General features: G+C 42.7%; 2 protein-coding genes across 4 annotated transcripts in view; one reads left to right on the forward strand and one right to left on the reverse strand.

Annotated features, from left to right (window-relative positions):
• MRPS25 (mitochondrial ribosomal protein S25) overlaps positions 1–6,715 on the forward strand; it is a 10,653-nt gene extending 3,938 nt beyond the window's left edge. For both annotated transcript variants that reach the window (XM_011357414.2, XM_023529076.1), the window contains exons 3-4: positions 5,432–5,519; positions 6,424–6,715. In XM_011357414.2, the coding sequence (XP_011355716.1) occupies positions 5,432–5,519; positions 6,424–6,616 (281 nt within the window). In that variant the 3' untranslated portion in view covers positions 6,617–6,715. The remainder of the gene's footprint in view (positions 1–5,431; positions 5,520–6,423) is intronic.
• A 2,111-nt stretch (positions 6,716–8,826) lies between these two features.
• The window catches only part of NR2C2 (nuclear receptor subfamily 2 group C member 2), an 85,497-nt gene continuing 66,479 nt past the window's right edge, over positions 8,827–27,844 (reverse strand). The window contains exons 5-14 of one of the 2 annotated variants that reach the window (XM_023529075.1): positions 26,734–26,913; positions 25,627–25,774; positions 24,766–24,859; positions 23,672–23,805; positions 22,520–22,697; positions 21,018–21,139; positions 20,105–20,244; positions 18,665–18,802; positions 17,524–17,629; positions 8,827–14,584 (exon numbers count right to left, since the gene is read on the reverse strand). In XM_023529075.1, the coding sequence (XP_023384843.1) occupies positions 14,410–14,584; positions 17,524–17,629; positions 18,665–18,802; positions 20,105–20,244; positions 21,018–21,139; positions 22,520–22,697; positions 23,672–23,805; positions 24,766–24,859; positions 25,627–25,774; positions 26,734–26,913 (1,415 nt within the window). In that variant the 3' untranslated portion in view covers positions 8,827–14,409. The remainder of the gene's footprint in view (positions 14,585–17,523; positions 17,630–18,664; positions 18,803–20,104; positions 20,245–21,017; positions 21,140–22,519; positions 22,698–23,671; positions 23,806–24,765; positions 24,860–25,626; positions 25,775–26,733; positions 26,914–27,844) is intronic. The other variant, XM_011357415.2, reaches the window with a different exon arrangement.

A 27,844-nucleotide genomic window follows, 5' to 3' on the forward strand; every position in this document is an offset into this window, starting at 1 on the left:
CCTAAGGTATATTTAAGTTCAGATCACTTGAGCCTTTAATTAAGGGACTGTTTACAGAGTTGTGGGGAAAGATCGGGAAAAGAAATCACAGGTCTAGGCTTGTGGAGGTAGGGGGAGTTGGAACCTGGAGATGGAGAGGGCTGCCTGATGGAAGGAGTCAGGGGACTGGCCAGGGAAATAAATACCTTGACTCTGCTTCCTCCTTCCAGTCTTTTGCCAGGACTTCCTGTTGGCCATATGCAACACAATCTGGAGGGCAAGGAACCCCATTTCCAAAGTCCACATAGGTTAGCCATTCAGGATGGAGAATGGGTGGAGAGGGATCCAGATATACGGTCCTATTGTAATTTATTTAATCAGTTATCTTTTGAGGGGCACTTACGTTTCTGTTTCTGAATCTGATGAAAGTTCTGAACCTTTTTCCTAGAAAAGTACACAGGTATGCAGAATTTTAGGTTAAAAACTATTGTTTCACGGGTTTAATTTCTTCTCTTTTGCAGGAAATTTGTGTTTTTCAACATACCTCAGATCCAGTACAAAAACCCTTGGGTGCAGATCATGATGTTTAAGAACATGACACCATCACCCTTCCTTCGATTCTATTTAGGTGAGTGTGGGGCCTCTCTGCTGTGGTCCAGGACTGTTTTTTCTTCCATCTGTTCCTCCTACTATAGCAGTCAAGTGATCTGAGGTACAGACTGTTGTAAACTAATGTTGCTCCCATCACCTCGGCTTCCCATACCGTGGCACACAGTGGCCATTGAGATCTAGACTCTTCTTGTCTCCAGTCGCCCCCACATCTCTTACAAGTCTTACGCCACACAGGCTAGTTTTTCCAAGTTCCCTCGCCATACCTTGCTTCAGTGCCTTTACTCATGTCAGTTCATCTGTCAAAATCCTATTTCTATTTTCTTTGCTTATTATTATCTTTTTAAAATCCTTCAGGACTCAGCTTGGGCACCACTTCTCCCAGGAAACCTTCCCTATACCCTTAGATTGGCCTTTCCCCATCCCTAAAGCCCCTCTTAGTGCTGGCCACATTCTCTTGAAAAGTGTATGTCCGTGTGTGTCCTCTCTGGACCAAGTGAACATTTATTCAGTTAAATTGGGCTCAGCGCCCAGAAGTCAGAAGATCAGATGTTTTGGCTCAGCTTTTGACCCTGAGTGAGTAACAGTCCCATTGCTTTATTTCTCAACTAAAGGCAAAACATCAACCTTACACAGTTGGGAATCAAATGATGTGTAGATTGGGAAATGTTTCAGTATCCAAAAAGATGATGTTCTTTCATTTTATTTCTGGCCAGAAATGGCCAGCTCATTCAGCAAATATATAACGAATGTCTGCTAGGACTTAGATACTGCTGTAGGTGCTTGGGGTGTCAGGGAGCCATACAAAGATCTCTGCCCTTGTAGAGATGATACCCTACCAGGAGGAGCCAGAACGAACAAGAAACTTCACAAGATAGTATATTAAAAGATAAGTGTTGTAAAAAATAAATAGAGCAAGATAAGGGGCGAGTGAAGAAAATGGTGATATGGCAATTTTGTATATGTATTTTGTGTTTGCATTTTAAAAAATTAACTCTATTGAGACATAATTTACCTATAATAAATGCACAGGACTAATGCGCATAGATCAATGAGTTCTGACATTTATGTACCTGTGTCACCACTTTCCCAGTGAAGATGAAGAACATTTCTGTTACTCCAGAAAGTTCTCTAGTGCTACTTTCTGGTTAATTTCCACCAGAGGCAACCACTGCTGTTTCTTTCACCATAGATTAATTTTGTTTCAGAACTTCATGTAAATAGAATCTCACAGTATATATATATATTTTGTGTGTCTGGCTTTCACTCATGGTTTTGAGATTCATCCACATTATGTGCATAAGTAGCTTATTCATTTTTATTGCTAAGTAGTGAGAATATATACCACAGTTTATCTGATCACCTGTTGATGAGCATCTCGGTTTTTGTTAAATGACAAGACAGTTAAAAGTATGAGATTTATTGGAGATAAAGGGGAGATGGTAGAGGAGTAGGCAGGGAACGTCTTCAGATGACAAAGCAGGTCTGACATCTCTGAGAGGAGGGGGAGAAGGAAGGAGAGCTGGACGGGAGGAGCCTCAGATGGTGGTGCAGCTCTTGGAAAGTCTGGGCCAGTCCAGTGGGAAGTTGTAGCTCTGCACTGGGCAGAAACGGGCAGATCCTAGACCTAGGCCAGGGAGAGCCTGGGCTCGGCTCTGGTGCTGCTCTGGTGGATCCCCAACACAACAGCTGGGCCGTTGACTTGCAGGAGGGCTTGCCTGAAGGGAGGTTTGATTGGAGGGGCCTCTCTGGTTGCAAAGGGTTGTTTCTAATTTTTGGCTGCTAAGGTGCTTATCAGTACCTTCTTGGCACAAGTCATCTTTCTAGACATGGGTGCTCACTTCTCCTGGGCCTACGCCTCAGGACGGGATTGCTGGGTCACAGAATAGATATGTAGCGTTCTTAGGAACTGCCGAACAGATTTCCAAAATGATTGTGCCATCTCACCCTCCAGGCAGCTGAGTGAGAGGGTCCTGGTAGATCCACATCCTACCCAAACTGGTGGTGGTAGTTGCATTACTTTCCTGTGGCTGCTGTAACAAATTACCACACACTTGGTGGTTTAAAACAACACAAATTTCTTACAGTTCTGTAGGTTAGAAGTCCAACATAGACTAAAATCAAGGTGTCAGCCGAGCCTTCCTTTCTGGAGGCTCAAGGGATAAATCTTCTTCCACGACTTCCTGCTCCTTAGAGGTCACCCACTTTCTTTGGCTTGTGGCCCTTTTCTCAGTCTTCAAGGCCAGCAATGTTGTATTTCTGGCCATTCTTCCGTAGTCACAGGTCCCAGAGAGCTTTTCCAATTTCAAGGACCGTGTGATTAAATCGGGCCTACCAGGTTATCTAGGACAATCTCCCATCTCCAGGTCTTTAACCACATCTGAAAGAGTCTCTTTGGGCACTTAAGGTGATATACAGGTTCTGGGGGATTAGCACAGGGACATCTTTAGGGGCCTTTATTGTCTTAATTTTTATCCCTTCCTGTGGGTGTATATATCTTATAGAAGTTGTAATTTGCATTTATCATAACTTTTCATGTGCTTATTGGCTATTCATATATTTCTCTTGTAGAGTCTACTTGTATCTTTTGTCCGTTAAAAAACAATTGAGCTGTTTTGTTTTCTAACAAGTTCTTTTATATTCTGTACATATATCTGACAGGATGCAATGCCTGTCAGATATGTCTTGTGAATATTTTTTGTCTGTAGCTTTTCCTTAAAGGTCTTTTGAAGGGCAGAAGTTTTCGTTTTGATAAACTTCAGCTTATCAGTTGTTTTATGTTTAATTCTTTTTGTATCCTATCCAAGAAATCTGCCTACCCCAGGGTCGCAAAGAGTTTTGCCCTGTTTCCTTTAGGTTTGTAGTTTTAGATTTTACATTTAGGTCTGTCCTCTAGTTTGAGTTATTTTCTTTATATTAAGAGAGGGTAGAGATTGAGATTGAGGTTCACTTTATTTTTTTCCCGACTCAGGATATTCAGTTATTATAGCACCATTTGTTGAAAAACTATCCTTATTGAATTTTGTTGGCATCTTTGTCAGAAATCAATCCATCATTAGAAAAACAAAATGCTTGTATATCCATATAGTCAGCCATGAAAAGGTATGAAGTACTGACACATGCTACAACACAGTTGAACCTTGAAAATATTATGCTAAGTGAAAGAAGCCAGACACAAAAGGCCATAGAGTGTTTGATTCCATTTATATGTAATGTCCAGAACAGGCAAGTCCATAGAGACAGACAGTGGTTGCCAGGGTCTGGGTCTGGGGTAGTGTGGGGAATAGGAAGTGACTGCTTAATTGGTAAAAAGTTTCTGTTTGGGGTGATGAGAAAGTTCTGGAACTAGATAATAGTGACAGTTGTACAACATGTGAATGTACCAAAACCCACTGAATTATACACTTTAAAATGGTTAAAATGGTAAATTTTATGTCCCGTAACTTACCACATACAAAAAAATCACCTGGCCATGTATTTCTGAACTCTTCATCCTCTCTCACCGATCTGTCTGTTCTTATTCTAATACACTGTCTTGGTTTGTGTGGCTTTATAAGTGTTAAGATCAGGTAGTGTAAATCCAACTTTTTTCCCCAAAGTTACTTTGGCTAGTCTAGGTTCTTTGCATTTCTAGAGACTTTAACATTTGGTTGCCAGTTTCTAGAAAAAAGCTAGCTGGGATTTTGATTGGAATTACATTATAGATCATTTTGAGAAGAGACTTTTTAACAATATCGAATATGTTTTATAACTATTGTAAATGGTGTTTTAAAATATTTCATATTTCAGGTTTTTGGTTAGCATCACACAATTTTGTAGAAGTACAGTTAATTTTTGGAAACGCCCGGAGCGGTTGCAGTCCCGTTGTAAATTCACTTATATCTTGTAGTTTTTAAAAAAATTCTTTAGTATTTTCTACATACAGTCATGCCATCTGTAAATAGTTTTACTTTTTCTTGTCCAATCATTTTTTTCTTTTTTTGTCTTAATTTCACTGGCTAACTTGGCTGTACTATTTTGTTTTTACCAGTAATGTAGGAAAGTTCCAGTTACTCTGTATCAGCACTTGGTATTTTCCATTTAAAAATTTTTAGCCACTCTAATATCTCATTGTGGTTTTAGTTTTCTCATTTTCCTAATGACTAAGATATTATATATCTTTTCATGTGATTATTAGCTTTTTGTTGTTAAATGTTTATTCAGATATTTGCGTACGTTTTAGTTGGATTGTCTCATTGAGTTGTGAGAGTTCTTTATATAATTGAGATACAAGTCCTTTATCAGATTTATGCATTGTGAATATTATCTCCCAGTCTATGGCTTACGATGCCTTTTGAAGCACAAAAGTTTTGAATTTTGAGTTATTTTTCTCTCTCTGGGTGTTTTTTATATCATATCTAAAAATCTTTGCTTAGGTAAAGTTATAAAGATTTTCTATTCAAAAACTTTTATAAAAGTTTTAGCTCTTTCAAAATGATGACTATTTTGGGTCCTTCGTATGAATTTTAGGTTCAACTTGTCAGTTTCTATACACATACCTGCTGGGATTTTGATAGGGGTTGCACTGAACCTATAAACCAGTCTGGGGAGGATTGTCATGTTAACGATATTGAATCTATCTGTAAACAGGGAATTTCTATTAAAATAGTACATGCCTGAAATTTGGCTGCTCACGTCTAAAGAAATATGGAAAAGAGTAGCATTACGTGTTATGGAAACAAATATATTTACTTTATTAGAATATTTCTCTGCTAAAAGCAAATCCCAAATCACCACATTTGAGGCTGAGGGGCATCTGCCAAGTTCTCAGGTTTTCTTCCCCATCTTTACTTCCTGTTTCCAGATTCTGGTGAGCAGGTCCTCGTGGATGTGGAGACCAAGAGCAATAAGGAGATCATGGAGCACATCAAAAAAATCCTGGGGAAGAACGAGTGAGTTGCTGGTGTTGACCTGGAGGGGAGCAAACGTCTTAGCCCAGAGAGTTTGAGAGAGAAGGAAGGGGTGTCAAGAAGGCAGGCTCTCTGACAGTGAGCTAGACACTCACCAGAGAGCATGGGCTGGACAGTTTGTTTCATCTGGCTTTGCTGCTCACCAGATGTGTGACCGTAAGTCACTGAGCCTTGCGCTGTAACTCCTGCTGTGAAGTGGGGATAAAGGTGTGTTCTTCCCTCCTGGGGTCAGTGGGAAGCTGAGATGGAGCTGAAAAGCTTTCCGTGTGTGGCCAGAAACATGTCCCTCCTTGGGAATCTCAGCTTGGAGCTAGTGGGTGTCCAGCCCCGGGGCCTGCTGTGAAAGGTCTCTTTTCTTTTCCTTTTTTTTTACCTTTAAACTTTATTATTATTATTATTATTATTTATGGTGACATTGGTTAACGAAATCCAGTAAGTTCAGGCGTACAATTTAACAGTAAGGCATATATATATATATATGTTCCACTGTGTCTTTTTTCTTTTCATGGAGGAAAGGAGGGAGGGAAGCCAAGGATGTCTGTCTGTGAGAAAGCACAAAGGCATTTCTAGGCCGCTTTAATCCTGATTGTCCGACGAGTCAGAGCTGGCCCCTTGGCTGTGAAGGCTGAGCATGCCTGGGATGAGTATGCTTCCCAAGTGATCCCCTCCCCTGGGGTCTCACCCAGTTCACATGCTGAAGCCTTCCTGCCGTCCATCCTCCCTCCCTGGGAAGCCTGTGGGGAGGGGACAGATAGGTTTTGGGAGTGAGGAACAATTTAGGAGGCACAGGAAATCCAGGTCTCCCTGGCCGATGATGGGATTCACTCTGAGAAATCCTTTGCTTCCCAGAGGCTCAGAGCAATGTTGCTGTCTGTGCTTTTGGCAGGGAAACCCTCAAGAAAGAGGAGCAGGAGAAAGAACAGCTTTTTCACCCGGCTAACTTTGGACCCCGAAAGTACTGCCTGCGGGAGTGTATCTGTGAAGTGGAAGGGCAGGTGCCCTGTCCAGCTCTGGTGCCGTTACCCAAGGAGATGACAGGGAGGTACAAAGCAACTCTGAAAGCCAGTGCCCAGGACTAAGACCCAGGCCTGTGGGCTGGGGTTACCTTGATCACAGGGAAGCCTCCCGTTCTGTCCCAGAGACTCTGAAAATAAAATGCTCCTTAATTACTCCATCAACATGGTGTGTTATCCAGTCTGATCTGCACAAGGAAGAAGGCCTACGTGGGGACAGAGCTTTGGAATGAGGAAGGTGTAAGGCCACAGGCTGACATTCCTGACTCTGTCCTCTGGCCTTTTCCTCCCTGTTCTCTACTGACTTCTGTTCCAGACCCTACTCTTGAGAATTAAAGCTGCTGCGCCTGGAGCCATCTTGGGCTGGCAGTGTGAACGTCCACTCCATTCAGTCTCTTTGGGTATTTTTACAGAATCCCAGGGCAAGCCTTTGTGGAATGCTCACTTTTTAAAGCCAACTGACCCTTTCCTTCTGAGGGGTCTGGCTGTGGGCGTGCCAGATGCAGGAGGCCCCTGTGGCTGCAGACAGACCAGCCTCCCTTAGGAATGCGCCCACTAATGAGTGAGCCAGTGCCAGCCCCTGTGGCCCCAGCCGTATGCCCCTTAGCAAGCAGGTTTACAGACTATGAAGGAGGAAAGGAGAAGGCACTGCCTGCTCTGCCCTGAGAGGCTGGTGTTAAGAGGCTGCTGCTCAGCTTGCCCTCTTTTTCAGTTCTCGCTTACTAAGGTTTGGAAGAGGGTGTGAGGTGTTACTGAGGGTCTGCCTAGTAGTTTTTTTCTCCTAAGATATTGATACTGCCACTTTAGTTGTGCTGGTTTTAGCCCTTGGGAGACACCAAAGCCCGCTAGGGTCACTTTAAAGTTTTATTTGCTCAAAAGTGAAGGACCAGCTGGCCTACAGACCAGGAGACCTTGCCCTTAGATTTGAGGTCTGAGTTCCTGGCCTTAGCTGAGGCCTAGCGATCTGTAAAATGAAAATAAAGGCACTCCCTGCCACATGAGGTAGTTAGCTATAGATGATGAAACTAGAATGTATTTATATGAATGCTGCAGATTATCTCAAATTGAGAGAAATTTGTCTCCTTTTACATTTGATGTCCAAGTTATGGTTTACTGTGATTCTGTACCAGACCTGTGTTCAGGGTGATAGCTTTGGGGGCACTGGGGGAGGAAGGTGGGTATGTGGGTCTGATTTTGGAAGAGGCAAGCTTACTTCAGTTGTGTTTAATTGAAATTCAACACTTCAGTGCCTTTTCTCCCATCACCATTTGGAGGGTGGCTAGAAAACTCTATCCTCCATTCTGATCCCTCCTGTAGGTGCTGGTTTCAGTACCTGCAATGTTTCTAACAACCCCACTGTGCTGGTTGTAGCCAGGGCCTTCACAGCAGCTGACGTGGCTTTCTGCTGGGCTGCCAGGCCTTTTCAGGCCTTTTTATGTCACAGCTGGTGACATAAAGCCTCATGGAATTATTCCTTCCTCCATGGCCCACAGCCCACATGGCCCAGAAAGATTGCTTACCAGAAGGATGGCCCTGAACCAAACTAGTGACCCCTCTTTAGCAAATGTCCAGTACCTGATGAGTCAGTGCTGCTGTTAATATTTGCGCGGGCTATTTCCTCACAGACAGCAGATAGTGATTCACGGAAATAAATATCATTAAGGGGCATTATCTCAACCTTTGCCTTCCATTTCTTTAATAATGATAAAGGATGGGTTTAAAATTTACAGAAATGGGAGCTTAGAGAAGATTGCTATGAAGATTTATGATTGACATACTGTTTAATTTTATTTGCATAAGCAATGTTTGCCTAAATGGTTTTTGACCTTGTTCTGCTCAAGTGACCAGTTTTCATTTTGAGTACTAGTACTACCTTACCTGGCAGAGCCATTTAAACCTAGTTGGCTGCCAGTGGGTTCTGCCCAGAATCTGACTTTGGACCCCAGAATTCTCACCTGTAAAATGAGAGGTCAGATGATTTCTGAAACTTTACGAATACATTTTTACCCTGGATAGCAAATATCCACATCACGAGTCTGCTGATTTGAGGTGTGTGTAATGGCAGCTCAAGGCCTGCTCTGCTCCAGAAACCTAAGTCCAGTGGGCCATCAAATAGACAGGGCTAAGTCACTTTTGGCCAAGGCTAAGGTGAGGTAAGAGCTACAGGGTTCTGACTACCAGTTGCTTCCTCACCACCTACTTGGGGTTCAGGTGAGAATGCTTGGAGGGTCAGGCATTATTATTACTATTATGAGAAATGATGAGCAGGATGCACATTTAGTCTTTAATTCACTTTTAATAGTATAAACCTCATTTAGGTAGTAGTATTAAGCCACAACAATAATGCCACATTGAAATAGCATTTAATAAAATGCATAAAGCTAATTCATGCACTGCAATACTCTATATACAAACACAACAATGCAAATTCTTCTTCAAGACTGAAGACATTGATTAGATATAAAATTCAGTTTAAAAAGAACATGCTAGTTTTTAAATGCCATCACATAAACAAAGCTGATTTCAAGCTATAGCTTTCAACAAGTTTTAAACCTGGAATTAAAAGGTAATGGCATAAACAATATTTCCTATATTGGGAAGGGCAGAGGTTACAGAAACGGTCCCAAGAAAATCTAACACCCAAATTTTCCTTTAACAGATGTCGTTTAAAAGGCCTGGTTATGCAGCTACATTTAAACAGGTCCAAACTACAGGTAAAAACTATGGTTTGTGCTATGAAAAAGGTGCAGCTTTTCAGTTATAAAACTAGTTGAACACTGGTTTACAAGATAATTGGGAGAACAGAGACTGTAGAAAAATATTCCAGCACTTGAGTTGTATGTGACAGCAGCATTTGAGTCCATCCATGCTCTGGTCGTCAAAATGACAGTTACACTCTCTTAAAGAAAAGCCCATTTTTCATGTAAAGTCTACTTCCACATGTTATCCAAATATTAAGCTTTATCAGTCTGTCAGCTGAATAAATGTTGCTGAGCATTTTCTTTCAGCACTTTTTTCTATGTTGTATGTATAAATATTGAGACACCACAATTATTGGCTTCTTAATTGAAAGTATGATTGGGCATTAAAAATAGCTCGGACATTCCCCATCCCGGTACTTTTTTTTAAGCTCAGTTTAATTATTTGGAGGTTGCTGTTAAGATACATAGACCCAAAGGAAAATTTTTATTTTAAAGATCCATTTAGAGACTGCCCAGCTTCCACTTTTATTATTTTAACTGGAAAGCCACCTTCGATAGTGTGATTGTCGCAACAGGCAAGGACATGGGAAAGGTGACAATCATTGCTGGGAAGCCAGTGAAGCAGCAGGATCTTCTTTATATCAATCTCATTGGGGGAAGCTGAAGGCTGAATGGCCCAGTCTCACAAAAGGCACTGAGTGCTATGGTCTCCATGAATGTTTTCAAACATTTCAATAGCTTATTAAAAAAAAAAAATTGGATTATGTGAGTTTTTGCAGTTACTCAGTGATTTCTTTCAGCAGGCCAGCTTTTAACCTTCCTGCCAGTCAGGACCCCTGTGCTTACCAGGTCCACAAGCAACTACTGCTGGGCTGGGCCCTGGCTCTCGAGTGCCTGTCTCAGTTTAAAGCCTGATTAAGGGGGAAAATTCATCTGAATAGAGCTGGATGAGAAAATTTGGCATCTGTAGCTTTAAGGGCATACATATATCCATATTAAAATGCAGTTTCCATCTGAAATTTTAAAATCATAATTTACAGAAAAATTGGTGGTTTCATTTATATGCTGTAGAGACTTTTAAGATTTGTAACTTATATGCCATAAAGCTAGCCATCAACATTCATACATACTTTTACAGAATACTTGGTAGGTTTTTTTTTTCAGCTGGCATTAGATGGGAATTTGTTTAGTCATAGGGGAGTGCCCACTGTCTGTTGAGTACAGAGCAAGTGGGGAAATTGCTACCAAGCCCTATGACACAGATGGTTCTGAAACTGACCACATGACAGAATGAGAGTATCTGGGAACTGCTAAGTTCCTTCCAGTTAGGTCTTAAACGGGTTTGTGACCACCAGGTTAAAGATCTCCAGCTAGTTTTTGGACATTAGGATAAACTGTCCTCTAGCTTCATAGCCCTTGTCTGAACCTAGAGAATACATAGCAATGTCATCCTGTCAGGACCTTTCCCTGGTACAGAGGGAAGATTCTGACTTCATGGCCTTTCCCAGCCAGGCTCACCCAAAGGAAAATGGAGTTAAGAAAATCTCAGCAAATCCATCCTGCTGCAGGACCTTGGAACACCCACATCAATTTACTTTAGCAACTCTATCATAGAGTCTCTTTAAAACATAAAAGTTTGGATACGTGGCTACATGTCTGTATACATAATATACATCTATGTACACATACACACACTATATACACTGTACATATATAGAAGATATAAACACATGTACATTCATTCAGTCATACAAGCCTATAAATCTGTACACAATGCGCTGAAGGGAGCTCAGGGCTGGACACGCAGATGTGCATGGTGGTGGAAGGCACACGGGAGGTCCAAAGCCTGTGTACAAGAGACCCAAGTCTACTGTCTTGATTACAAATTCACATCAAAGTTAAGACATTTTCAAAGAGCCATACAATCTAGGGAATGGAAGTGAGAAAGTAGTATGGGGGCGTCTGCCCTGCCTGCTCAGACCGTTCTAGGATCGAAAGAGCACTGACCTCCCAAGATAAAGGAAAATGTCAGATGATGGCACTTTTCGTGACCTGGGCTCAGAATTGAAATGTCACCTATAGCCCCACTGCACATAAGGTCATTCCACTGGAAAGGAGGCCACAAGCTTCTGGACTCTAACCAGGTCCTAGAACTTGGATCCACAGCCAAGGGCTGCTTGTCAGGCAGAGGGCAGGCAGGGAGTGAGACTGCTCTGCTGGAAACTCCCCCAAAGGATTAGGATGTGGTTTTCCCAGAATAAAAGCACTAGATACAGCTGGAGCTCTTCTAATTCTTGGCTCCCTGCCGTGGCTGTCCCCAAAACAAGCAAAACAGCTAAGTAAGCTCTAGTGAGTATGTTGCTGCCATATCAGGGAGCTCAGAGTAGATGCGTCCATTGCTATCGCCATGACTGGTGGCAACCGCCTCAGAACAGAGTCCACATTTAATACTGACGCTGACAAGCTAGAAAACAATCCCTCTTGAGGGCAATTACATAACACATCTTACAAGTGTCTACACCTGAAATTAAATATAAAACCCCAAACAACAAAAGAACCCCAACCACGGCCTTGTGGCAGAGGTTACACAATAAATAATGTACCCCCCTCCCTCCCATAAACACACACACAGATCTCAAATTAGAAGGGCAGTAACATTCTGCCTTAAAAATACTTTCCAGGAATAACTTGGAAAATATTTGCTTGAGAAATTTGGTCTTTTTCTAAGTCTCTTCCTGTCCTGTTTTATGATTTATATGTAATGAACTCCACAAATTTCAACAACATGTAACTCTCCAACATTACGTAAGATACCACTGGAAAAGAGCAGTGGCTTTGTCAGGACCGCAGTCTAGATCTTGGCTAAGCTGCTCAGTACCGTAAGGCTACCCAAGTCTAAAAGCCCCATAGACAACAGGACTCCCAGGGCTTGCCCCTGGGAATAAGGGAGCTGGCCGGTTGTGGGCCTTTTGACCAACACCAAGAACTCGGAATATGAAAGATGTGACACAACACGTATTTCCAGGGAGCTACTCCGTGATCGACAGACATGCTTACATTCAAAAATCAAGGAGTAAAATAGGCAATTCACTGTGTAAGATGCATGAACATTCTTTAAAATGCCCTCTGCTAAAATCCTTCACAGGCAGAGATGATACAGACCTGCCCTAACTCCATTGTCTTGGCCAGTTTTTAAATCACTTCAAAGTTAGAAAACCAAAAATTTAAGCTAGCAAAATTAAATCCTTTCCATCATTTTATAATGGGCACCCTTTCTCCAAAATCTGCTTCCAAAGCATTAACTATAAATGATAAAACCAAATCCGAACTAGAATTCGGAAACTGGAGAGACTGTCCCCATTTAATTCCCACTAGTGACTTTCAAAAACTACTTTAACACTTCAGAATAAAGCATCCCACCCTGCTTTGCTGTAAGCCTGTGGCTGGCGTGCCCAGTACCCGTGCACCACTTGTGAGGTGCTCACCTTGACCAAGGGCCCAAGCCAAACCCGGGAGTGCCTGGGAGACAGGGAGTGCACTGGAATCTTTCTGGATATCATCTGATCAAAAGGTTTAAGAGATGCAGATTTAACCTTACATTTTCTCTTATTCTGGGATATACAAAAGAAAATGCAAAGTACCTGACCTCATCTTGGACACGCCACTTTTCCCCAACAGGAAATGCTTGCTCTTACTCACGTCCATGGGGATTTATGGGTGCTCTTCTCTAGATAGAACTTCCTTATAACCACATTCTGTTCTTGTAAATGATGGTCACTACAACTTATGAGAAAGAAGATAACTTTGGGAATTAAGGGTTGCCTTTTTAAGGAGCTGGCAGTCTGCTTCTGCATCCATTATCTAGAATGCTCCAGGGTTGGTTTGCTGGCACACACCTGGGGGAATAAAAGTGCACGGTGTGCCAGTACCAACGGAGATGCTGAATAAGGAGACATTCTGAAAACCCTGATAATTTAAGGTCAACAGAGAACCTTCCCATTCATCTGCACCACCATTGCCCTGGCCAGGCAGCAAGATCCTGCACACATACCCCCACCCCACCCCCATAGCTGTACTGAACTGCAGGAACACAGGCCCTTCTTAATGGGCATTTGGACTGGAAACTCTTAAGAGGGGAACCTTCACACTCCAAGGAGGCCATACTCCTCTCTATGAGCACTGTGTAGCCACCCCAGATTGTACTCAGGAAATACTGTCAAGGGTTCAAAATGCCCACCTTGCACCTTTTGGTCAGAAGGCTCCATCTGCCGTAGTGGCGGAGGTGATTTGGGGACGTCAATTGCTGCAGGAATTGGCAGTTAATATCTGACTGGTTGCAATCCAATTCTGAGAACCAGTCATCAGAAGATGCCCCAGGTTTGGAGGAGCCTGCAGATGCCTGTCACAGACCAGGACCAGAGGTCAGGGAACCTGACAAGCATCAGCTCTGAGGAAGCTTCTGGTTTGGGTCACCACTGACTATGCTAGTATACTCCCACTTCCTGCATGATACAGATAAGCCATATTTTCATTCGCTCACAGGACTTTAGTTCAATACCACCAAGTGTGCATACAATTAGGAATGATGCCTTCTTTTCTTAAATGTAAATGATTGTCTCCTGTACCCTATTGCGTTTTCACAGAAATCATTAGCATTTAGGCAAAAGACATACAGTTTTCCATTTGCCCTGCCCACAGGCAAGATGTTGCTAACATTACGCAGCAGTAAGAAGTGCTTAGAAAGTGCTAATATTATTACCCTGGTAATTAGTAGCTATTAATTCCAAGGACATTTTTAATATATATACACACATACTGTTCTCTTAGGTTCTTTTAGTTTTCTTTAATACTAGTCTCTGACATTATAAAACTTTGTTTTTTGCCCTTTGAGAATTTCTAAATATAAATTGAGTTAAAAGATTGTTCCAAAATCTGCTGCTTCATCAAAAGGCATTGAAACATTTCTTATGGCAGGAAAGGATCCTACTAGTCTTTTAGTTGCTATTGTCTGGGATTAACAGATAAGAAGAAACCAGGTAGGAAATGGCTAACATACTGGAAATATTTGCACATACCAAAATACCACTACTTCATTTTCTTTGTCTCTGAGCTGTCCGGGGAGGATCCTTTTGCTCCTCAGTAGGTGTGTGGTATGCACTATAGACTGGCTCCAGTGATCTGGCCATTGTACTCTGCTGTCTCCATCTTGAGAATGTAAGGGATTATGCTGTCTATTGAAACGTTGCCAATGAGACCAGTAAAAAAAAGTTCTTCTGTTATGTTGGAGCTCATCAGCCTGAGCGCAGGCAGGCGGACGAGAATCCGGGCCAATCTGTAAGAAAGAGAGTCATGAGAGAAAGGAGGGTCCACTGCCCTCCAGACTTTGCCCTCGACAGGCTCCGACAGGTCCTGTCTGTACTGCTCAGAAGTGAACCAAAGAGATCCATCCACTATCTATGTCTTGTTTTTCTGATTTTAGCAGTTCCTCTTGTAGGAATTTATCATGAGAAAAAATGTCAAACGAGTACGTGCCAAGATGTATGTATGAACATGCTCTCTTTATTGTTTATAACAATGTCTACCTCCACCAAAGAGCAAAACAGGAAATCATCAATGGGGGATAGGTTGAAAGAAATATGGTGTCTCCATATAACGGATCACTACGTATCAGTAAAAAGAATAAAGATCCATATTCAAAGATAGGGAAGAAGTCCATGACATGTAGCTGAATAAAAACTCGAAAGGAGGTTGTGAAGCACTAAGTACTGCATAACTGCACTTGTGTATATTTATTTGTGTGCACATGTGTAAATACAGTATTCAGGAGGATGTGTACCAGAATGTTAACGGTTGGCCTCTCGGTATTGGGATTTGGAGTGACCTTACATATTAAAATTTTTTATGTATTGCCCTAACTTCCAGTGTTCATTTAGCATTATAATTTAAAATAAAACCATAGAATTTTTGTTTTGAAGAAACCCTGGGTGGAAAGGCACACTATGACCATGTCTGGAGGGCTATGGGACACTATCTGAAGCACCCTGTGTGACAGGCCATTCCAAAGTCAGTGCATAGTGATGTATGCAAGCACACTGCAGTGCTAGCCCAACCTGGAAACAATCTACATTCTTATCAGTAGGAAATGTTAAATTATATCATCTCCTTAGCAACATATAATGCTGAAGAATAGGTATGCTCATTGCGTATTAAATGAGAAAAAGGTTACCTTACTTTGTTATCGTGATTCCAATTACACATACATAAAAAATTTCTGGAAGTTAAATACATAAAACATTAACAGATATCTCTAAACAGTGGTATTTACAGTTACAAATTTCTTTGCTTTACTAAAGTTCTAATTTTTTTTCTACAGTGAACATTGTAAGTTACTTTTAAAAAGAGAAATTATGGGAGTGCCAGGCCCCGGGTGCACGCTGAGAGCATGTGGGAGGAGACACCCCACCTTCAGAGATCCAGTTCATAAGGAGAGACAGCAACATCCGTAGGTCAGGGTTGGAAGTGTGTGTGGGGGGAATTAAAGAGGGGAAAAAAATTTTAAAAATAATATTCATATTATGCAAACAGCATTCCAGCACCATCATCCATTTACCCAGCCAACTGTGAGTCTTGCAGGGTGCACAAAGGTGTAAGGGGACTCCACCACAGACCTGGAAGGGTTGACTGGCTGCAAGGTGTTAGGAAGTCTGCAAGGGCAAATCAAGGGGGACCTCCTGGAACATGGCACATCTCAGCTGGGCCTTAGAAGCAGTCTAAAATGTCTATCAGCAGAGATATAAAAGAATGGGGAGGAATGGGAGGGTATTTCAGGAGGAACAAAAAGTATGAGAAAAAGCATACAGAGGGAAAAACTAAATGAGTATAAGCAGGAGATAAAACCATTCTAGGGCTATTTTTTGGGAACAGTGTTGAGTGAGTTTCTAAATCCTATGAGAAAGCCTTCTTTATTTCATTTTTGGTCCCAAATCATCTGGCTTGCCACCCTCTCCCCTGGGGTCCTTGATGGGACAAGGAGTGACTCAGGATTTTTTCAGAACATCTACTTTCAAAGACCACAGCGTTGCTATTGTCAGGGTGATTCTAGTGTGCTATGGCTCTGCCAGCAGCCCCCAGAGGGGCATTTTCAGCTCTCCGGCTGCAGACACTGTGTGGTAATAGGCCCGTGGTTTCCTCAGAGGACAGCTTGCGCCTGGCTGGATGTATGAGTTCTAAGTGTGGGTGCATTACTTAACAATTCCATTCTCTATGTATTGAGGCTGAAGATATTATAGATTCATGGTGAGGTCTTCAGTGATTCCAATAGAAAATAGATCCCGCTTTGGCGAAAGGTACTTGTGCACCATAAAGGTGTGCCTAAAGCAGAGGTAGGCTCTCTGCCAGCAGGGCCAGCCACAGGTCCCCCGATCACACCAGAGAAATGGTCCTCCTCGGGCTGGGGGCAGTTCCATTCCACAGGACATCTGTGAACTGAGGTCTGCACAGGAGATGCAAGTTGGGGAAGGGGGGGCCATGCATCACCCTGGTCAATTTTTGCTCCAGCATTTATTTTGAGAAGACAGGGTGGGGAGGGAAATATTAAATAATTTGCTTGAAGGAGCCCCATAAATTCACATAGGCCCCAGTGGGTTGCAAGCAGTCCTCAGCTGGAAAACCTGCCAAGCATTCTTCCCTACTTCAGAAGAACTTTCCTGTTCAAATTTCCGTGAGAGGGGCTCATTTACATATTTGCTGCCCAACCATTACAAATACTACAAATTAATTTTTATCCAAATAAAGAAACTTTAAAAAATCAGTTTTTCTGAAGATAAAATTACTATTTACACAACCCACTTACTCCTTTATAGGGGTCAGGTTTAGTTTCTGTCAATGAAAACTTTTCTGTAAAGTACTCTAGCATTGCCTAGTGAATGGATGCGGATCAGAGGGGCAGAGCTTCCAACTGTTCTGGGTAAGGAAGGCCTCTATGAGGGCTCATGCCTCTGGCACAATGTTAGCTCCAGAAGAGATCAACCCAAGGTCCTGCCCAGTTACTCAGCAACACTGGGATAGCCTAGCATTCCTGACCCTCCCTGCCTAGCGCTTTCCATACTCCATTACTGCCTGTTATAAAATGCTGGAATTAAAATGTGATCAAATGGAGGCTCTACTAGGCTGCTAGAAAAGGAAAGGCTAATGTAATTTATATTTGCAACTACAGATCCAGCCCTGCTCCTCCCTGCCCTGAGCAAGTGTGTGTGTGCCTGTGCGCCTCACCGGTAGGTGTCTTCTGAGTAGGTTTTCTGAACATAGTCTTGCAACTCCATCTGTGCCTTTTCTTGGAATTTTTCAATCTGGCTTGTGCTGGTCAAACCTGGATGATCTGAAAAGAGAAAAGTGCCCCCAAATTGCCCTGTGTATTCAGAAAGCCTCCCTTACAGAGTTCTTAGTACTTATTTTTAATCAAACTTCTGACAAATTCTCAAGTACAACAGACTGAACTCTGGAGGCTGATATTAGGTCTGGATATTATTGTCAGAACACCGGATTTTCCTCTGTACTGGGCCAAGGCCTGACTGGGGGCTGGGCTCTGAGTGGTCATTCTAGCCTCAGCAGCCCCACCTGCAGGTTCTGGACATTTGGTTTCCTACTCTTTCCTACTATTCTAGAAAACACATCGATTTAAAAACTAGCCCATGTAATTAAAAACTCACTTTCTAGATATTTAATTGCATAATTTCTCCCATTTTTATTAGCTATTTTGTTTGTGAGTAGAGGGCTGGGGGGGAAGGGAAAGGTTAAGCTGTGTCCAACTCCTGCTATTGAGGACACCAGTCAGGACAAGAGTCACCCAAGTGACACTCTCAGGAGGCTCTGAGATAACAGCCGAGGGGAAGTGAGGCCAGCCCAGCCGTCTCTTACTTTCCACCAACAGTCCTGCTGCCTCTTCTTCATCTGCTGTGACCACACCTTTTCGTGTGCCCTGCAGCAGCTGCTGCTACTGCCCTCCAGAGACTATGGGTAAACTTGTGCAGTTTCAATCTGTACTGGGATATATATGCTAACATAACCTGAAAATTGGTAAAGAGCAAAACAAAACAAATCAAAACAAACAAAAAGGACACAAGATGGTAGAACACTCTTTTGTATGTACAGCCCCATTTGGGCAATGGTTTCATTAGGATACAGATTAAATCTATCCAGTATATGAAGTCATTTCTTTGAGACTGTAAAGACAAGAATTTAAAAGAATGCATATGTTTATGTTAGTAAAGCACACCTATTATGAGAACATTCAGTCACATACAGTCTGGCAGGGCTCTCTCTACACCACTGATGACTTGACAACACATTCATGTTCATAAACATCAGTAGACACAGGTGGAAAACTGTCATTTGTCACCACCACATATCTTACCGGGGCTAAAGAGAACTATAGCTTTAAGGTATGCATACTCATAGCCGTCTATATCCAGCTTCGCCATACTGTTACAGAACTCCTGCAGCTTCCAGATGTGTTCCATGACTTGCTTTATCCGGTCACCAGAAAGTTTATCTAGAAATCAACATCACAGATCCCCTAAGAAAGGCTGATAAGTACAATAACACGAACTTCTTTGAGGGGTCACAGATTGAAAGAGAATAATTTCATGTTTTAATGAAAAACCAGTTATCTCAAGAGTGTCAAGAGCTTCAATTTCCAGTTAAAAATGAAGTGACAATAGGTACTCCAATTCCACCGTTACATCTTCTGCCTCAATGAATCCCTGGACCAGCAATTCTCCCTGGCCCTACCCTCGGCAGCACCTTTGGCCTACGGGTACAAATTGATATACGTCCATTCTTATCAATGGTTAGGTTTTCTAAGTCTCTGCAGGCATTTAAAATATATTTGTCAACCTGAAATGTTGGCATTTTTTAGTTGTCAAATTTTATCTGATTTAATCCTCATGACAACACTCTGCTGACGGGTATCAGTATTAACTACATTCAGTTAAAAATAAAGAAAACTCAAGCTCATTTGTGAACAAAGCTAATTTAATTCAATAAAATGTTATAGGGCTTTAAAAATCACCTTTTTATAACTATTCCAAAGGAATGACTAGAAAAACAAAGGTGTGACTAGGTAACTCACATTGCTAGATAGCAAACACCTGGAATGCCCAATTACAAGTGCAGCTGAATTCCAATTCGGCTGCAAGTGTAGACTGTTAGTCTTGGACCCTGGGCATGCCCCGTCTGGACAGTGTCATCAGTGTGTTGTGGACATGCAGCATGTGGAGAGACTGCACTGGCTGTCTCCTAGTCCTGACATGCTGGGATCTGACCACCAAATGTTAGATGGTTGCCACAGATCTTAGAGTCACCTATTCATTCATGAGGAGCTGGGTGAGGTTAACTGTCCTGGACCAGGGGGTCTGCATGACCCAGGTTGGTGTCCCAGCTCTTCTACTTGCTGTTTCATTTGGGGCAAGCCAGGGACCTTACTGGGACCTCAGTTTCCCCATATGTAACACTGAGATAATAAATCTCTACAGGGTTGTGAGGATCTGTGAGATATTACACATGAAAGAGTAACCTGTTAATGGAGTTGAAAACAAGCTGTGATTATTCTGAAGACCACTAAATACCTACATATCAGGAAGTTGGCAACTTTTTTCTATTATCTTTATTTCCCTCTTTCGTATTCGTCATGAAAAGAAGGCAGATGGAAATTTAAATATTCTGATTGGTAAAGGTCCTATAACTTAAAAGTTAAACTTCCCTCAATCTATGGATGCTGTGGGACACTGAGGCTGGCCAATTTGTGATGGGCCAGTCTAGATGGAGACATACTCCCCCACGTCCCCAGCCCTACCTTCCTGGATGCTGTTCTGCAGGTGGTTGACAATGGCCGCCAGGATAGTAGAGAGACTCATGACCTGGGCACACTGGGCCAAGCCAAGGGTGAAGAGTTCGTTCCAGCAGGCCCGCACCAGGCTGGTGTTGCAGTCCTGCCTGGGGACACAGAGGTGAGTGTGGGTGCGGGTGTGTGCTGGCACCTCTCCAAGCCCCAACATGCCCCAAACAAGTGGATTTGGCAAGTGAATGTTGAAGGTCTATGGTGTATCTAGGATCATTCTCCAAGAACACCACTAACTAAAAATCTCTTAGTTAAGTCCCTCTGAAGGTAAACTATTCTCTTCAGATTCTTTAAACTTAAGTAATGAAAAATCTTAATAGGCATGACTAAACTCTCATTTCATACAGCCTTCTGAATCTGCAGCTGTCCTGGCGTGGTTATCTTGAGAGGCTGCAGTGATTACAGGACTAAGAGCTGAGTGTGGATTCTGAAGGGAAGCGACATACCCTACACCTGTGCTTGAGAAGAGCCTTGAAAGCCTGCAGAGGAGGAGCTGGGACGGTAGCAGGGAGGAGGCGGCCAGCCGAGACAGCTTTCAGCTCTGCCTTGGGTAATTTACACTCAGGATGGCATGGTCAGTACACTGCAAAACAGTCTGTCCTTATCTCAGATGCCCCCTGATGCAGCATGTCTCTACTTGTTTCCAGATTTCAGGACAACTCTTGCCTCTATTCCACTCCATCCATGGCTCCTAGCTCTAAATTCTCTGCATATGGTGAAGGTTTGAGGAACACTATCTTTGGCAACCACGGTCATAGGAAAATCGGGGCATAGGAACAAAAGAGAAGGGTCCTCAGAGATCTTCTAGGCCCTTCCCAGAGAGGGAAAAGCCCTTGCCCAAGGATACACAGAGAAAAAGGTTACTTACCCAAGTGCCTGAAAGGCTGGAATTGACCTGGCCCAGTGCATGGACAGGAAAAGCAGGCGGGATGCGGACTCGCAGATGTAGTGCACGTTGAGGTACTCTGGCATCGGACTGGGCATTGTCAGCTGGAGAAGGTACACAGCACAGGAAGTAAAAGAGGGATGGGATAGTTTGGTTTGTCAATGTGAATCCCTCTCGTGTTTCAACATCATGGCAGCCAGAGTCACTGTTTCTGATGTTGAGGATCCTGTGTGGACCCTATGAAGTGTGCTTTCTTGTCCAGTGAAGTACAGTCTGATGGCCCTTAAAATGTAGAACGATGGGGAACCCCCCCAGCTTACCCATACAAACACATACTTTTCAACTCTTGCCACAACAAAACTGTTCTTTGTTTTAAGGCAATTCTATTTTGAGCCACAGGTTCAAGTCCAAATCAAATTAGGAAATGGCTCAACTTCAAGGACTAGCAGACATTTGGTAGGTGGTGACCTCAAGGTAACAATGAGTAAAAGCTGAGCAGAAGCCCAGATGGTAGGAGAATGATATCTATCCCACGACCAGAATGTCTGGCCCGGGCTCCAGGAGCTCCATGGTCTAGAAGGAGCTCTAATGCCTTTGAAGCTAGAATCTCACTGGTGACCTGTGTCTTTGGCACCCTGGGGCAACTATGAGGTGGGACCCAATCTTCCTAAGTGACTGGCCAGATCTCTCCAGTAAATAATGCTAGGGGAACAAAAACTCAGTCTGGAGACCTTGAAACTAAGATGGTTTCAGGGAAGATGGAAATGTCCTACAGAAGTGAGGCCAGTGGGGCAGAGTGTACTTAAACCTATGAGGACCTCACAGCACTCTTCAAAGATATGAGATCTATTTTCTATGGCTCTAGAGCAGTGGTCCCCAACTTTTTGGCACCAGGGACCAGTGCTCCTATGAGAATCTAATGCCTGATAATCTGAGGTGGAGCTGAGGCAGTGATGCTAGTGCTGAGAAGAGGCTGCAAATACAGATGAAGCTTCGCTCACTTCCCTGCCGCTCACCTGCCATGCAGCCTGGTTCCTAATAGGCTACAGAACTGTACTGGTCTGTGGACCCCTGCTCTAGAGGGCAAAGTCAGGACCAATGGCTCCAGGGCATGAGGTCTTGGCTGCTTGTTGTTGGAGCAGAAAAAGGGGCCTGCCTGTGCTGGAGCCAGGTTGTCACTGGAAGGTGGAAGCCAGAGCAGTCAGCTATCAGCCCTCACTGATCAGCACCACATAACCTCTCTGAACAATGACAGGCCATGCCTGCTTCAGAGCTACCTTCAGAGCCAAATGACACTGTGAGCAGAAGATGACCGAAACTGATTCATAATGGGAATGACGGTTCTGGAATATAATATCCTGATCAAATGCCACAACGTGAAAATGAGCTCACTCTAAGTTTTGATTTTTAAATGAAGACCATCTTTGGTATACAGCCCATCTCCTACTGGGCTGGGGGCACGTGGTTAAGCTAAACACACTCACCTTAAATGTGACGTGAGTGTCTGAAAGGAGAGGGCCTTCAACCTCGATGATGGGTGTGGACTGGTCTCTGCTGATGACATGGATGCTTCCTCCTCCACTGGTGTCTATCCCGTCTGCCAGGCTTGGAGGCGAGGAGCTGTCTGTGGTATTAAGTGCTTTAGCTAAGGTATCAAATGCCCTGTGAGCAGAAATGAGGCAAGCAAGTGCTGTGAGTCTATAGCTTTTAGGGGAAAAAAAACTCTAGATGAGACATTATTTAGAAAAACAATGCATTGGGGAAAGATAATTATATTCTACCTGCTAGGAGAAGGGATAACAATGAAAGTTATGTATTATCTATACATCATCTTGGGTACTAAACTATATATCATTTATTTTCACATGTAATTTCTATTTTTTACAACTATTCTGAGGCAGAATTCCCTGCATTTTATAGATATGAAAGCTGAGGCTAAGAGATGTTAAGTAAGTTTTCCAAGACATCCTACATGGTAAGTGGTAGAATCAGAAGTCTATCTAACTCAAACCCCATCCTCTTTCTATTAGATCTTGATCTTAATTTTGTTATCAGACTGCAGGTGAATGTGAGGACGAGTGCACTCATGACAAGATGGGCAGGAGTGGCTGTCCCAACAGGAAAGAAGCAAACACAAGATCCAGGCTTCAGAGAAGAAATATCCCCAATAGCCACTTGTAGACTTCTGGGACCAGCCAACATATCACCTACTCTCTACTTACCCTGATGGATTTAAACTCTAGATTCACTACTTCGAAGAAATACATATGAGAAAAATAGGCTAAAACGGAAATGGGAAAGGGGGTGAACTATTAATATTCAGGAACAACAAACAGTGACTGATATAAGTAACATCTGTCCACTGAAGGGTTTTCCCTTGCTTCCACTGAGTTACTCAACGTCCTTTTTCATTGTTTGGAATGAAAAGCAGTTTTGATTGTTTTATATCACATAAGTAGATCCACATTCTCATAGTTAAAATTTGAAAGGAGACAGGTGTGCAGGAGCACTGACAATTTTACAATTCTTAAGGAAATACGGAGTGGGTGTCAAAATGCCGCCACCCACCCTCACAATGTAGCAACTGTGTGTGCATGTCAGTCAGGAGGGGGGCCTCCACCCTCATGGGCTCATACCGAGTAATCTCACTTGCAGACTGGTCCTCTGACTGCATTTCCGAAGTGTCGCCATTATTAAGGGATTCACTTAAATTGGCAAGGGAGGTTACTACATTTGCCAGTGTGCCCAGCGCTCCCTGGCTTGTTTCAGCCTATTAAACAAAAAAATAGTATCATTAAAAGATGAACACATATACATACACATAAAAGACTCTCAGGCTAATGAAGGTATAACATTGGTTTAAAAGCAGCTTCTCTGGGGGCATGACTACAACGGGCAGCATGAGTAAGATCTTTCTGGTGATGAGATAGTTCTATATCTTGATTGTGCTAGTAGTGACACAAATCTACACATGTAATAAAATGACAGAACAAAAAGATACAAACTGGACATTGCCAACATTTAAACTTTTGTGCTTCAAAAGATATTATCAAGAAAGTAAAAAGACACCCCCCTACACAAGAAAATCCACAGAATGGGAGGAAATATTTGCAAATCATACATCTAATAATGATTTAGTTGCCAGAATATGTAAAAAAGAATCACACAACTCAATAATAAAAAGATAAATAAGGGAGTTAAAAATGGGCGAAGGATTTAAGTAAACATTTCTTCAAAGAAGATACATAAACAGCCAATAAGCACGTGAAAAGATACTCAACATCACTGGAAATGCAAAACAAAACCATGGTATCACTTCACACCCACTAGGACGGCAATAATCAAAAAGACAGACAACAGGAGGATGTAGAGAAATAGGCTTCTGCAAAAGGCCATCTTAGGATAAGGAGCTATTTTCTCAGCATGTCAGTAGTTTGCCATTGTGTGTACCATGGGGAAAATCTTAATAGAGAAGAGAACCAAAGAACTTTTACCAAACTGAACTCTAGACCCTGTTATAATGACTACAATCGGTCAACCTCAACAGTTTCTGAAAAGCCATCAGCAACCCTAAAACGAATTACAGGAGGCTGAATGACAGGAAGTAAATCGAGGTGCAGAAGGCCATGCTTTCAACGTGGTCTCTGAAGGCCAAGAAGAAGGTGGGTGCACACATTTAGAGAAGCGTCTGTACCACAACATAAAAGTAGAGGAGAAGGCATAACATTACCTTAGAATCTGTGGCCAGGAGAACTGTACCATCCTCACGTATCAAAGGCTGCTGGATGTTCACAAGCATCCCTGGATCAAGAAGACCTGTTTGTCTTTTTAAGACATAAAGAAACCCAGAGTGGCTTCCAACATTTAATGCACAGTATGATCATGCTATATTTCTGTCCCTTTCACATCTATAGAGATGTCTTAGTGGAAAAACTGACTAGACTCAGCCACCAAATGACTGAACACTCCCCACTCTTCTCTCTGCAATGAGATGTGCACACAGCCATGTCTACAGCCTGAGATGGATGACACACAGACGCACATCCCCAGAGATTCCATGCTGACCGTGGCCCCTCGGCCAAATAAAGTTAACTTGATCTTCAGAATATCATCAAGGCATTCTGAACTCTAGTTCTCCCTATAATACATTTGGATTTCTTGTTTTCCTTCTCTCTGTTCCTTTTAAATTAAATTCAACAGATTATATTTAAAAGAACATATAAGTTAACTTGTGGTACAACCTGGGACCATACTGGGACTTAGACCTTTGGTCTATACTGTGAAAAGGCTCCAGTCTTGAATTATAGAATAACTACATTCCTGTATGAATAATGCCTAAACTACAGAACATTATCTGAGTTTCTGAGAAAGGAAAAGTTCTGCCCCCATCTTAAATCAGCCATCCTTAGGCCTGTCCAGAGGTTTGACTGGAGCAGCTCCAAAAAGAGTAGGATGAAGCAAGACAAGGCTGACAGCTGTGGCAGGCAGGTGGCAAGTTATAAAAGCCACCTTTCCAAGGACCACTGGTGCCTCCTCTAATAAGCAACAAAGGCTGACAGTAGTGTTGGGCTCTGTCAAAATAAGGACTAACCTTGTTCCATCTTTATCTGCCACAAATGTGGGAGTGGCTATCAGAGGACTTCTCAGGTCTTTCCGGATATAGATTTTCTCAGTCGAAGCAGCACAATTGCTTGGTTTCTCCCGTTGCACATCAAAGGGCTTCCGTTCACTCTGTACAGCTTAAATCACAACATAAATAGTCATGTTTAGAGGAAACACAGGAATCAATAAAAACCATATCCTTCATGATTAAAGTAAGGGGGTCTTCCTTAGAAAGTCTAGCTCAATTTTCACAGTGAACTTGTCAGTCAAAGGAGAGAAAGGTTCAAAGCCAAACAATGCCATGACAAATCTAAAGGGAGTGAAAAGAGCTCAAGATGGTGGGTACTGACTGCGAAGAACTGCAGCCTGGCATCTGCATGGCCTTGCGGGGGCCTGCACAGCCCTCTGGGTTTTCAATTCTTACTTGCTAAAAAAAAGGGATTCTCTCCAGGATGAAAAACACCAATCTTCAAGTGGGTTCCTAACAGAGAGCTTGACCAATGCCACACATTGTAGAGAAACAATTCTGATGTCCAACTCAAGCCTACATGACTCCTGTAAACTTGTTTAATGGTGTCAATTTCCTAACACCCTAGCAACCTCTCCCTTCAGCAATCTGGTATAAGGACAGGTATATGTTCCAGAAATAACTGAAGAAAATATAGACTTTTTTAAAAATAAAGAATGACTGAGCCTCAGATCCAATATGTAAGTAAGGTAAGGGGTTCAATTTCACAGAGGAAGATCCTGTGGCTGAGGCTACATGTCTTTCTCAGGCCTCATAGCTCCTAAGTGACAGATCTGGGGTTTGATCTAGTATTAGCTTTACTCCAAAGCCTGTGTTCACCGCACTCCACAGTGCTGCCTCCCGATTTATCTGGAGTAGGTTTCCGTACACATCATGGGAACTGACGAATCCCAGCAGCGCTGGTGCCAAAGCAACTACCTGAGAGCCAGAAGGTAAACTAAAATGAAGCCCGAGTGGATATTTTTTTCTTGTATTTTAAAGCCAGGTACAGAAACTTATTTTAATAGACTCATGCTCACTTTCTCCCTCCTTGTTAACCCATGTGGTTTCTTTAATACTGTTACTCACATTCCATTTTCATGCCCATCTCTAAGCATTTTTTCAGCCGGCAAAACTGACAGCGGTTCCGGTGGTGCTTATTGATAATGCAGTCTTGGTTGCTCCGGCAGCTGTAGGTCAAATTTTTCCTTACGCTCCTTTTGAAGAAACCTTTGCAACCTTCACAACTGACAGCCCCATAGTGACGGCCTGAAAAGATGGAGCGCATGAAGTGGTTCACCAAGGAAAAAGGTGACTTGTCGTCACAGGCCCTGTCTTTAAGGCAAGTCTATCAAAGTAACTGGTATACAGTTAAGATGCTGGCACCATGTGGACAACTACAAGCCTGGACACTAAACATGGTACCCTGGTCCTTCACATAATTTCTCTACAATCTTTATAGTAGCCTTGTGAGGTCATGATAAAAAAATTTAAGTTCAGACAGGTTATGTGACAGCTGGTAAATGGCATGACCTTAATGCTCTTAGTATCCAAAGGACCTACCATAAATAAGAGCTGATGGGGGATGGCTGAACTATACTGTCCTCTGCATGCATCTGGTCGTGGCTCTGCAGACCTAGGCTTGTGAGGCTACTCGGCTCCCCTGTCCTGCCAAGTGTGGCAGGTAGCAAACACATGTGCTGCTTTAGCACACAGGGTCTTACTCCTACATTTATTCCTCCTGTGGAATCACATCCTGGGCTCCAGATCTCCCCTGGGGGAGCAGAATGATGACAGGAAGCAGCACAGGGACTAAACTGCACAGGTCCAAGGTGAAGGAAGGTTGCCATGTGGTTCACTTGGGTTAGCTAGTTAAACCCTTTTGGAAACACAGTCCTAGAAATACATTTATTAAACACAGCTCTTTTTTTCTAATCTTGGTTACTTTGATGTCTCTAACTTCTCATCACCAATGACATTAAAAAGAGCCCTCCGCTTCAGTTTATCCTTCTTATTCTTAGTTTCACAAAATGTTTCCACACGCATTATATCTTATTTGTTCTCAGCTAGGACTGATGATAGATAGGCTCACCTGGGTTAGTCCTATGTAACCAAATATCTTAGTTATGTTGCTGGGAGGACACATTTCACAGGATCATCATTTACAGCAGCTACAGAGCATCCCACTGTCCTAAGCTCC

The sequence above is a fragment of the Pteropus vampyrus genome, unplaced genomic scaffold (genome assembly GCF_000151845.1).
Source record: "Pteropus vampyrus isolate Shadow unplaced genomic scaffold, Pvam_2.0 Scaffold35, whole genome shotgun sequence".
NCBI lineage: Eukaryota > Metazoa > Chordata > Mammalia > Chiroptera > Pteropodidae > Pteropus > Pteropus vampyrus.